Consider the following 12,408-nt stretch of genomic DNA (forward strand, 5'->3'; position numbering starts at 1 on the left):
GCACAACTTTGGAACTGGAATCTAAAGTAGGGTTAAGATATTTCCAATCAAAAAGACGACATATATACTTATTACGTGTTTTTTTATAAGAACAAACTATTTAAGAACATAAGGCTTTGATTGCCAAAATGTTAAGAACATGTTAAAGAACTTTTTAAAGCTTTGCGGACTCTAAAACCCCCAATTTCTTAGGAAAATGGACAAAAATACTCACAAATTGGTGAAAATAAGAACATGTTAAGAACATTTTAAAGCTTCGCGGACTCCAAATTTCTTAGGAAAATGGACAAAAATACTCACAAATTGGTGAAAATAGGCTTAAAACTCAAAAAGTTATAAACATCCGAAGGCGCTTTAAAAATTTTGGGTGATCTTATAAAAAGACGTGTATATGTACAATCCTTTAAACGCAATATCATTTTTAATCCTTTTTTATAAATTGAAATTCTTTTCATGTCTGTATGTGACGGAAATTAATATTTGTCCCGAACCAGTAGGACAGGGAATTTCCAAATGAGATCACTGTTTACAGCAGTGATTTAAGAAACGCTGAAAGCCACTCAAAATACATAACTTGCATTCGTTAGAAATGTTATTACAAGTGCAAGAGAATAAAAAGTGCAATCTTACTAAAATCTCTCTTGATCAAATTACTGCGGGTAATATTTCTGTAATATTAAGTTTTTTGTGTGTAGTGAGGTTTACCTTACACACAAAGTCAAAACATAAGAGGTTATAGTGTTTATACTTTTAGGGTTATGATGCGATCTTGTTAAACAGCAGTAACTGAAAGTAAATCATAGACGATAAAATGATCCGGAGTAATGTCATCAGCAGAAAATCAAAGAGATCGCAGAAAACAAAAAAGGTAATAATTTCTATGGCACCATTATTTGGTCCAAGAGTAATTTCTTACTGTCATTCCCACTGAGTTTGGACTAGAGAGGAATCTTCGACCTTTCCCAAGCACGACAAAGTGAAGCTTTAATTTTGCCTCGCATTTCAAAATTTTGTTTGAAAACAGGCGGGTCGTTTGTTTCGGATGGGAAATAAGTGGTTTCATTTTCTTTCCACGAGTTTCAGATCTAGCCCATTTAGGGCTTTGAAATCAATGGTCAATCCTGTTTGAAAGTAAAAGTTTTTTTGCCAAATTCTAGAAACTTGCTGTATACTTAAACTTCAAAAGCAATGACCGATGGTGGGAAGGGGACTTCATCTTTGTACTTTAGATGAAATTTATTCCGGTTTACCAATCCCTTTTTTTCTTAGCCAATGGAGGATGTATTATCACAATATGCTGACCTGATACAACTGAATGAAAACGAGGTTTACAGGCTTGAAAACAAGTGTGAAGATTTAGTGGACTTCTCAAAACTTGATGAAAAATACAGACGTCAGCAATACCCTATCTTTGAATTTATCAAGACGGAAAAAAAGTTCATTCAGAAAATACACGCTATCTGTAAAGTAAGTCAATTCAAGTTTATTTTCCAGAAACTCCCAAAAAAACATACAGGTCCTTTCCCAGGTGAAAGGTATGTTGTAGTCTTTCTTAGAAGAATCATATACCTTTGTTTGAAAATTCTGCTGCAATCTTCCAGCTAACTTAGTTGGTGATTTGAAAGCTTCCATAGTTTTGAATTTGGACCATTACAATCAACTTTCAATAAGAAATCGTACCAACTTTGTGCTATTGTATGAGCTACACGCTTTTTTTATAAGAATAGTGTATTTTGGCCGAGGTTGAGCATTATTTTTCCATTGTTCTAAACAGTAGACCTATTGTCCTAACTCTGAAATCTCACCCTGATATTCTTATAGAAGTTATTTAAAAAAAAAGCGTGCGTATTATTATATTTTCCTCATCCACTATATCGTAGGTTTTCTGTGTCCCTAGTCAAACAATCCGTAAAATCTAGGGGTGAAGAGTTTTTTCATGTAAAATATCTGGTGTTATTAAATATTTCAGCGTGTCCAATGGGTTTCTTAGAAAGAAACATATCGATGTAGTATCTGAAATGTCAGCAAAAAGTCAATGGTTTTGACCACTTTTTAAAGGGACATTAAAGTAGTAAAATGTAAACATTGCGCGAACCACGTGTCATTAAAGAGAACAATTAATATCACGTGTCCAAAACAAACTTGTAAAACAATTGAACAATCAAAATTAGCCATATTTGGTTAGATTTTTTATTTTGACATGTGACATTTGTTTTGATTTTGTATCCGCTGCATACAGTTTGTTTACAAATTTCGCAAGTACTGTTATGTCCCTTTAACACGGGAGGCTAAATATTTTTCGCTCATAAATTTATCTCATAAATTTTCTTCTGTACAGTTATTTTGTCAAATTTTCAAATGTTTGAAGAATGATGGTTACCTAGCAAATTTTCAGTTCGAAGATGTGTTTGCGAATATCGAGGACGTCTTTCGAGTCAACGACAGAATATGGGCGACGTCGATTTACACGATGCTCGAAAAAACAAGACATACAAAAGCTCCGATTAAACCCTCAGAAATCTTTCAAAGTTTTATCTATGTGAGTCTTTTTAATTGTAAACTTCGACTGTGAGTGAGATTGTAGAGTTTTGAATGTAAGTAAGTCGGTGCCTGCAGTCGGAGGCGACTTGAAGGGCTCTCTATCGATAGCTATCTACCCGAAGATAGGGGAGAGCACCACTTTTCCTTTCAGGATTGCTCCACTCACCCTTGATCATTCTCTTAACTGCTGAGCATCAAGAAGAGAGGCATCAAGCGAGATTTTGGGAATCTTTGTTATGACCCGGCTGGAGGTTGAGCCCATAACCTTGCACACCGTAGCCAGTTGCTCTACAACTGCGATCGCTTTAAACTCAGGGTATACGTTTTCTATAAAAATGGTTACCACTATCTGCCAAAAAAGGCAATAACCCTAGTGATGGACTCCTAAATTATAGTAAAAAATTATATTTGTTCTTGTTCTTGCCCTTATCCTTATCTATGACTGCTTTAAAAGCTTTAAATCTAAAAAGAAAATCCTTAATTTGCGTGGCTCACTTCCTATAGTACTTCTTGATCTCTTGCATGAACTGAAATCAAAATACTTGCTTTCATTATCACTGACCTATCTCTTTAGATGGATGACCATTTTCAACCCTATTTGAAATACAGCATGAAATTTGAAGGTTGTGTGGAAAAGATACGACAAGTCACCAAAAATCCGAAGCAAGCAGATGAAGAATTCACGACGTATTTACAGGTTGGTTAAACTTAAGGGATAGTCTTACATTCCTTGGAGACAAAAATCCGAACCCTAAATTTTAAATTATAATTCTAAATTCCCTGGAGGAAAAATCTACTGCTGAAAATTGACCAGAACAGACGATTGAATGGTAACCCCAGCCATAAAATACATAGGAATATTAATCTCCATCTAGTTTCAGTCGTTTTTGCCCAAACTGGCTGAAAAAATTCCACCGGGTCTGTGAGAAAAGGGAGTGTAGACTATTAAAATAGTCGCCTTCGACAATGCAGCTAACGCTCGTCTTATACGCTCACTACGTTCGCTTAGCATAAACAAAATCAATATTATATTTTAGTTTTGTGATAGAAAGGTTTCGAAACTATCAATATGTGAGGGAATGAAAATACGAGATCTAATGAGCGATCCCTTGGCAAGAATGATGAAGTACCCAGACCTCCTGCAACGCGTTCGAAAATACACACAAGAAGAAGATGAAATTCGTTTCCTTGACCTCATTGTGAGTACCAATAAATCACCGAGTTTTATTAGAGAGAGATTAAAGGTTTTGTTTTTAAGAGTGATATTGATTGCTTACTCCTCAATTTTAATTCACAAGCTTTGTCACATTGGATTGACACGGACGTGGAGCAAGATTAATCAGAAAGCGGAAAAGAAAAACATTTTTTGCTTATATCAGCATAATATAACAATAGGCAGACACTGTCCCGATATAGAATATGTGCTTGATATGAAACGGGAACACTTATATAAAAATAAAACTTTTAAATCTATGGTTGAAGTTGTGTTGCCCTAATGGAAGCACAACTCACAACGGGTGTAATGCTTCACGATTGATCATTTTACACCAAATAAGAACTGCTACTCAGAACAGAAAAGAACTTTACTTTGTAGCCTTGTAAATATCTAACTCAATTTTGAAAGCTCAAACCCAGTCCCGCCAGTCCCTTAGGTTGGGACAAGCTGGAGTTTTTACAAGCTCTTATTTGATTTGGTTGGTCGTTAAACAGTAATAAAAACAATTTTGTTACTTTTTCTAAAGAACGCGTCATCTCTATCACTTCAAATCACCAATTAGTGAAGTATCTTATAAAAACTCCAGCTTATACCCTTAGGTTGCTTTCTTTTTTATTCGCTGATAGACGAGCTCATGATTATACTGGGTGGCCCAAAAAAACTTTACATGAACTTGACTTTTTATAAATTGACGTTGCTTTGTGATGTGTGTTTGAAACTTTACACAAGCAAAAAGAATTCTATTTCGCATATCTAAGAATATAACGTCAAGCAGTAAATTCAAAAAGTTATGCTATTGGCTCTGGGTCCAAGTCAATCTATCCAGAGCCACTTGTAGTTGTACCACCTTTCGTGAACGCTATCAGAATTATAAAAAAGCAGCGAGCTAAGAGACTGTATACGAATTTGAGTCCAAAGTTGTCAAACCTGAAAAGAAAAACTCTCACTTTTTAGATCAGCAAAATCAAAGGCTTTCTACGCAATATGAACACTGAAAAACGACGACGCCAAGAAAACGTGGAATTACAAAGTTTTGTTCTCCAAGAGCTTGATGATCAGGATGTTTGGTTTGCTGGAACTGAAGAAATATTCTGGGTAAGGAAACAATGTCATTATGAACATCAGATTACCAGTTTATAGGAGGCTTTTTTGAATTTTGCAAACTCCCCGTTTCACACAAGGTTATTAATATTATGAAATATCAATATAAATATCTCAAACTCCGTGCAAAATTTGCAGGAGCCTCCTAAAATTTGATCCGATCCAATGTGTCAGTAAGTAAGTGAGTCTGCGACCGCAGTCGGAGGCGATTCGAAGGCTCCTCTTTCGATAGCTATTTACCCGAAGGTAGGGGATGGCGCCACTGGATTTTTATACTTACCCTTAATCCTTCTCTTAATTGCTGAGCATCATATCTTTAGTATGTCCCGGCTGAGAGTTGAGCCCACAACCTCGAGAACCGTAGCCGGATGCTCTACAACTACACCACGGTTCACTATGTGAAAGTCACTATGTGAACCTAAAACAAAAGACTAGAAATAATCATATCCTCTCTTCTTTTCACAGAGTGCAAAAGAGTTCTTGAGAGCACCAATGAAGGTTCGAACACGTAACCATAACAACACAGTGAAAGAAGAACAACAAAGATGTCTTCTCAAACGTGGACCAATGAGAATAAGCCTAGAAAACAGACGAAAGGTAAAGGAATTTAGGCTTTAATAAATATGAATTTTTTTTGATTTTTTGACAAAGCCAGGCGATACTCTGTGCTTTTTATCTAATTCTTCGTTATATCAATTTTTTTGTTCAAATGTATTCTTTGGCCAATTTTTATGGGTCACCCTAGTCTGTACGCATCCCTCTAATATGTTTTGATAAAGGGGATGCTAATCGTGTATAAAATTACCCCAAAATTCAATTTTTTCTAAAAAAGGTTTGGAAATCCAATAGTATTAACTTTTAGTCATTCATATTTTCAATTTAAATTTTATGAAAATTATGAAAAGATCTTCCATATATAAGACTTACTTATCAAGCTAATCAAGTTTCTAAAAACTCGAAAACACAAAGACGGGGGTAACTCTCGGGAGGGAACTTTATACACGACAATCATCCCCTATATCAAAACATATCAAAGAGGATCCGTGTAGCCTAGGATCACACTTAGAAGAATTACATATTTTCAAAAGGAACACTCTCCATCATACAGAACATTTTTAGTCTCACCCAAAATGCTGAGGGAATTAACATTTCAATAGATCTTATCGAAGTTTTTGATTTCCCTAAAAAAGCGACTCCCTCGAGGAATTCCTAAGAGATTTCTATTGTAATACTTCCGAAACAATCCCACAATGCATCGCTTTTTTAGAAAAATCAAAAACTCCGATAAGATCTTTTTCAAGAGGATAGGATCAGTACTATCCTGAAAAGACAACAAGAGCATGGCAAATTCGTAATAAATGATCATCCTTCTTGATATAGCTTGACGTAGAAGCCATTTTGTTCAGTGACGTTTTGATAATTGCACGAAATCGAAGAACCAACAAGAAATTGACACTCGTCAAACAACTCTATTTCTTGGATAAAGTCTTGTTAAAATTGTCTGAAGTTTCCAGTAATGGCGTTCTACTGATCTACAAAAATGAAGTTGGATTACTGTCCGAAGTTGTCAAATTGGAAATCTGGGATTATAATGGAGAAGTTAATACACGAGATATTTGGTGTAATAAAGTGGAAATTGCTAAGGTAAGCTTTCCATTAATAAAGGCCCCTCAGCGGTAAGTCTGATCATGATATCACGCAATTTTTGTCTTCAATTACGATCACGCAAATTCAGCAAAAATTTGGATAATCATGCATCCTGAGTCCATGAGTCCAAATCACGCATCGCGTTTCCAAAATCTTTCAAATCACGACCAAGTTTTGACCTCTGACCACGCAATCACGAAAAAAAAATTCCAAATTACGTAATCACGCTTGAAAAAAGTCCCTATCACGCCAGCACGAAAACCGCTTGGGGGCCTCATTATAGTGGAGTCTCCATAACTCGAACACGCAAAACTCGGAACGCAAATCTGTCCAAGTTAAGGAAATTTCAAGTTGTGGAGTAAGGTTCATAAGACATTGAATTTATTGTTAACTTTGACAAAAAAACATGTTCGAGATAAGGAGACAATTCGAGTAGTAGAGGTTCGAGTGCTGGAGACTAGGCAGTTTTTAATAGCAAAAACAACGGGGAATAAAAAGATGCTCGAAGCTTTCATAAAAGTGAGAGAGGAAGAAAAACGTCTTCAAAGCCAAGGAAGTTTTTTTTATTGAAACAAGATTGATACGTTTCACCGTGAAACCAGCGAGTGTGACAATAATTTGTTCCCCATATTTTTTCTCCTGTGATTTTTAAGGGCTACTACAATATATTGACGACCAATATTTGACAATATAGTTTTCAGACTGTAATGTACGGAGTAAACAACAAGTACTCTATTATAAAAAGGAATTTTCTTTCTTAAAAAATCCCCCTATATTGTTGGAATATTGCAAATCGAGCTACTGAGGCTAGATATTGACAGCTTTTGGTTGGCAAAGTTTTTGTTTGTTTTTATCAAGCGAAGATTATCTGTTCTGGGACTTCTGTATGTGGCCCTTTTCCAATACTGTAGTTCTGTAGTGACTGTCAAACTTTCTATTTCCTTACAGAGAGTATACTTATCAACGCTCAACGGTACAGGAAGCACACTAGACATCTTCCAACAATGTTACAACAAAGCGGACGAACACAAGCGCAAAGAAAAGGAGAACGAGGGGTTGGAAAATTTCAAACGAACTTCATCATGGCTTTTAGTGGGCGACCGAGTGGAAGCCTTACGAAAAAGTCGCAACAAACAGAGAAGCATTTCAACTGATAGTTTTAAGCGAGCTCTTTCTGATCCCAATTTGTTGGAGGGCTTAGACCAACTACCGGAAGAAGAAGGGGAAAGTCCCAGAAATGGGGAAATTACCCCTGAACCACCACAAATAATAATTGTCCCAGAAGAGAAGAAATTTTTATCGCTACGTTTGAAAAAATCAGCGAGCAAAATGACTGTGATAAAGAAATTTAGTTTGGATAATTCACCGAAGTCGACATTTTTCGTCCCAGAGGAAGAGGACTTTGAAGAAGTACCACGGAGGAGATCGAAAAGTTTCGACCCTCCATCGGAGCGTGCAGAACAAAGCGCAGATACGACATCACAAGATTCACACGATACTGCTTTGTAAAAGAAGACTAAACTAAACCATCATTGATTAAATTTCTTCTTATTATTAGTATCTATTTTTATAGAATATTCCCAAAGTTCATCTTTTTTATAAGAAATACTTTCCAGATTTGAATTCTGGTGCATATCTCAAAATCAAAACCATTTCATTGTCAGTCATTTAATAGTGATCAAAATCAGACGACTGCAATTTTTTATCTGATTGTTAGGTCTTTAGAATTAACAGAAAAATGAAAAATCGGTAAAAATATTTACAAAAAGTTCCTTACTTCACTCAACAAAGAAAACTACGCACAGTATCCTCATGAATCAATAAATAAGCCATTTTTCATGTTCTAGAAAAGACATCCTCATAAAAACGTTAGCCATACGCTGTCTACCTTTCCATTAAAAATGTTCAGAAACTAGATGCTAAGAGAATCTTTCGTCTGGCATCAAAGTTGTAAGCAAACCCAAGCCTTTTTCCATATTAGTACTGGAAACTTCTGTGCGTTTTAATTTCATCAAGAATTTGCTGTAGTTCGTCTTCGTCAAATCTGCCCTCCAAACTGAAAAAAAAGGGAATCATATTGATACATGATCATTTGTAATTAGTAGTCCCCATACCACCAACAATAAAAATATGTTGGATATGTTGAAAAGAACACTACTATCAGACTGTTTCAGTTTAGTCGAAGTGAAAAACTGAACTTTTTATTTAATTTTGCGAGAAAGAGTCTTAAGCCAGTTTAGACATTCGAAACTTCTTTCTGACGTTTCATGAGATTTCTTCATGGATTCCGGAATGAAGCATTGAAAATTTCAACTCGTGTTTTCATTTGAAAGACGAGTTCCTTTTTGCGATTGACTCAAGCGGAAAACCCCAAACTCATTTAAAATTTGTTCAAATAATAAAAGATTCCGCTTTCCAAACTAAATGAAAATTCCGTTCATGGATTTCAGCAAGATTTTATCAATGCGAGACCATGTCACACTACTAAACCAAAAACTCAAACAAGGGAAAAACTTTAACCTTGGTACAAGAGTCTTTGCTTCTTCTGCTGTCTCTGGACAAAGATTAGCAATGCAAGCCAGTTCGAATTTGTGCAACTTCTTTTTCGATAGAAGTCTGTAAAATGTAAGACAGAAGAGCATAAGTAAGAGCGAGTAAATAGCTTTAACTTCAGTATCCGTCGTGTATTTCTCGGTAAGAAATTGATTTTGGCGAATGACTCAAAAAAGAGGTCTGAGCTTTGATTCCTTCACTACAGTAAAACCTCTTCCTACGAAATACAGATTTTAAAATTCCCTTGATTTAGTTTTTTGCATTTATTTCCTAATTATCATATAATGTAGAAAACAGCTTACAAATCTCAGACAGAGCAAAACTTATTCGCCAACAGAAAATTCATTACAAAAACTAGTAGGTAAAAAATAAGTCTCAGTTTTCTCAGTAGAGATGAAGTACTACTTACCCTCTGACTTGAGCGATCGTTTCTCTGTTTTTGAATCGACTGAACCGTTGAGTATAATTCAATGTTTTCATGAAAACTTCACTCATCTCTTGTTCATCATCTGCATTTTCGTTCTGTGATTTACGATGTTCCAACAACATGAAAACCTCTGAATTCAATAATGTTTCTGCTGACTCAAATTCTGCGTAACAAGATAAAAATAAGTACATACTAAACACTCATACAAGTCTGTTGCTCTAGCGAAACAGAAGCTATATCATTCTGGTGTGTTTGACCGGTGCCAAAAAGTACCCCTCAGCCACACGGAAAACATTTTGTCCGGTGTTGATTTTTTGAACTTCTGGACACCGGACAAAGCTTGTTTAAAAAATAATGCGCACCGGAATCGAGTCTGGTGTTGAGGAGATTGTCCGGTGTTAAAAAGTATCCTCATCCAACACCGGCCGGACGTTGCGTGTCCGGTGTTCCAGACGTAATAAATCGAACAGTTCGATTACCGAACTAATCGAACTTTGTCGAACTTAATCGCACGACAAAAGTACGATTAAATTCTTTAATCGGACTTTTCAAAAGTTGCTAAAATTGTGAGTATTCTATTAAGTTTGACAAAAACATATTAACTTCGACAAAGTTTGACAACGAGAAATGTTTGACAAATTTGACAAAAAACTTTGTTCGATAAAGTTTGACCACAAGAAAGGTTTGACAAATTCAAAAAAAAAACTCTGTTTAAAAAAGTTTGACAACAAAAAATGACCTCCTTTGGGTACTACCGTGGACAGCCCCTGGAAGTCTCGGCCAAGGTACCGGGGGTCTGATTGGTACCCACTGGTCAGGGGGATGTGAGGGTACACGTCTGCACCGTTGGGGGCCCTTCAAAGTTCCTCAAAGTGTTGTCAAAAGCCGGCAAAAATTTCAAAAAATGACCTCCTTTGGGTACCAGCCCCGGTGGGACCAATCGAGGCCTCTACAGCCCCCCACAGCCTACCACAGCCCTTCAGACCGCTTCAAATACCCTCTGCCTTGCTTTCCCTCAAAGCCAGCACCCTCCAGCAGTCATCCGAAGCCTTTAAAAGGCTTGAAAAGGCCGAAAGGCTTGAAAATTGGTCACAATTGGAAAAAAAATGACCTCCTTTGGGTACCACCGCGGACGGCCCTTGGAGGTCCTGGCCGGGGTTCTGGAGGGTTGGATCAGTGCCCACTGGTCAGGGGGATGTGAGGGTACACGCCTGCACCAGCGGGGGGTCCTTCAAAGTTCCTCAAAGTGTCGCCAAAGGCCGGAAAAAAGTGAGATCGAATTACGCGCAAGTGGAGCGGCTTTCAGTAATCGAACTTAATGGAACTTTGTATTTTGAGAAACTTGTGAGTATTCGAAGGACCCTGCCGACGCACCGGAATTAATGAACACCGGACACACTAAAGTCCGGTGTAAAATGATAATTTTTTTTTACCACCAGACAATCTCTACATTGGACTTAAGGAAGTCGGATGTCCGGTGTCGGAGAAGGATATTTTTTCCACCGCACCGGACAATCAAAACACCGGACATGACCAGTCCGGTGCGTCCAGTGCTTCTTAATTTTTTGTTTCATAAATGTCCGACGTCCAAAATTCCATGTATGCAACACCGGACTGACACCGGACTTATTGCGTCCGGTGTAGCGAAAGGATACTTTTTGCCATCAGACAAATACACCGGACAGTCCGGTGCGTCGGCAGGGTCCTGCCTGTATTCGATTAAAGTTCGACAAACGAACTTTTAGTCGAACATTAATCGGCCAACAAAGTTCGATTAAGTTCAACAAAGTTTGATTAAAAATACCGTTCGATTGGTTCAGTTAATTACGGCTGGGGTGTTCGTAAAAAGTCTGGTGCCAAAACTGATTTCTCAATTAAAAACCATTCTTCCTTCACTGACAATATACTTTGAAATAGAACTTTTTTCAAAGAGGCCACCCTGTTGAATAATTATGTAGTCCAGCAGAAAAACAATGATAAACCATGCATAACTATTACAATGTGCATGATACAGTAATTATGCATGGCTCTATCATTGTTTTTATGGCTGGACTACATAATTATTCAACAGGACGTCCTCTTTGAAAAAAGGTCAATTGGCTGAAAAGATCTTTGTCCCAATACTTGTTTTCTTATCGGTATGTAGTTGGACCTCCCACCCCTTTATCGGCCCAATGCCAGAAAAAAATCTGAAAGTTTTTTGTGTCGAGGATCATCCCAAAAAAAGTCAAAGTTATTACCAAATTCAGATTCCCCAGTACAACAAAACTTTAACAATTTAACACCTTTACATTTAAAGAATTTATAGTTGACTACAAGAAGTAATGAAATAAATTAATACCTTTGGGAAATTGAAGTTCAGTAGCATCTTCTTCTTCACCTGCTCCAGCGTGATCATTTTCGGCAGACATTTTGTTTCGCTTTGTACATTTGTTGCTCAATCCCGATATCCCGATTATAAAGTAATTCGCCCGATTCGAATATTTTTTGTGAACGCGCGCTTGCCGGGCGGGCGTGTTCTAGAATTTTCCGAAAGTTAAACACTAGTCTACACAAATGTAAACAAACACGAGATTTCTCGTAATTTTCCAAGGCAACATATAAACAAAAATTGCTTCATAAAAATCACCATAACCATGACCACTTGTTATATTTTAGTAAGTTTGTTTTAAATGTTGTTACTTCATCATACATTTAGGTTAATGATACAGTATGTTTATTGTAGAACTTTTGAAATGAAAAAAAATTAGTTTGATGGCTGCCTCCTATCCTCTGATGGGTGAAAAGCACAAAAGTTTGTTCCTGAAATTGGGGATGGGAAATTTCTTTTTCCAAAATTCTGATAAATCAGGAACCTTCTTTCCAAAAAACTGGGGAAACATTTTCCCCAAAATTGGAAAATGGGGGAAACAATATTTTTTCT

General features: G+C 36.8%; 2 protein-coding genes across 2 annotated transcripts; one reads left to right on the forward strand and one right to left on the reverse strand.

Annotated features, from left to right (window-relative positions):
* Nucleotides 1-652: 652 nt before the first annotated feature.
* Nucleotides 653-8,144, forward strand: LOC136822127 (pleckstrin homology domain-containing family G member 5-like). The gene is made up of 9 exons (XM_067078359.1): nt 653-868; nt 1,270-1,467; nt 2,339-2,539; nt 3,116-3,238; nt 3,579-3,740; nt 4,712-4,852; nt 5,324-5,455; nt 6,239-6,502; nt 7,454-8,144. Exons 1-9 carry the CDS (start codon nt 812-814, stop codon nt 8,012-8,014), a joined length of 1,839 nt encoding a protein of 612 aa, XP_066934460.1. The 5' UTR covers nt 653-811; the 3' UTR covers nt 8,015-8,144.
* A 36-nt stretch (nt 8,145-8,180) lies between these two features.
* Nucleotides 8,181-11,935, reverse strand: LOC136822128 (DNA-directed RNA polymerase II subunit RPB4-like). The gene is made up of 4 exons (XM_067078360.1): nt 11,827-11,935; nt 9,468-9,648; nt 9,026-9,121; nt 8,181-8,561 (listed from the first exon to the last, which is right to left on the reverse strand). The coding sequence occupies exons 1-4, from the start codon at nt 11,894-11,896 to the stop codon at nt 8,483-8,485; spliced, it is 426 nt and encodes a 141-aa protein (XP_066934461.1). The 5' UTR covers nt 11,897-11,935; the 3' UTR covers nt 8,181-8,482.
* Between the last annotated feature and the right edge of the window lie 473 nt (nt 11,936-12,408).

Source organism: Clytia hemisphaerica, unplaced genomic scaffold, assembly GCF_902728285.1.
Source record: "Clytia hemisphaerica strain Z4C2 unplaced genomic scaffold, Clytia hemisphaerica genome assembly, whole genome shotgun sequence".
NCBI classification, from domain to species: domain Eukaryota; kingdom Metazoa; phylum Cnidaria; class Hydrozoa; order Leptothecata; family Clytiidae; genus Clytia; species Clytia hemisphaerica.

Coding starts and splice junctions, on each gene's coding strand:
- LOC136822127 (XM_067078359.1), top strand. CDS start 812: ATGATCCGGAGTAATGTCATCAGCAGAAAATCAAAGAGATCGCAGAAA. Junction 2,540..3,115: donor TCTTTCAAAGTTTTATCTAT/GTGAGTCTTTTT, acceptor CTATCTCTTTAG/ATGGATGACCATTTTCAACC. Junction 6,503..7,453: donor ATAAAGTGGAAATTGCTAAG/GTAAGCTTTCCA, acceptor ATTTCCTTACAG/AGAGTATACTTATCAACGCT.
- LOC136822128 (XM_067078360.1), bottom strand. CDS start 11,896: ATGTCTGCCGAAAATGATCACGCTGGAGCAGGTGAAGAAGAAGATGCT. Junction 9,649..11,826: donor TGAACTTCAATTTCCCAAAG/GTATTAATTTAT, acceptor CTTGTTACGCAG/AATTTGAGTCAGCAGAAACA. Junction 9,122..9,467: donor ACGATCGCTCAAGTCAGAGG/GTAAGTAGTACT, acceptor TACATTTTACAG/ACTTCTATCGAAAAAGAAGT.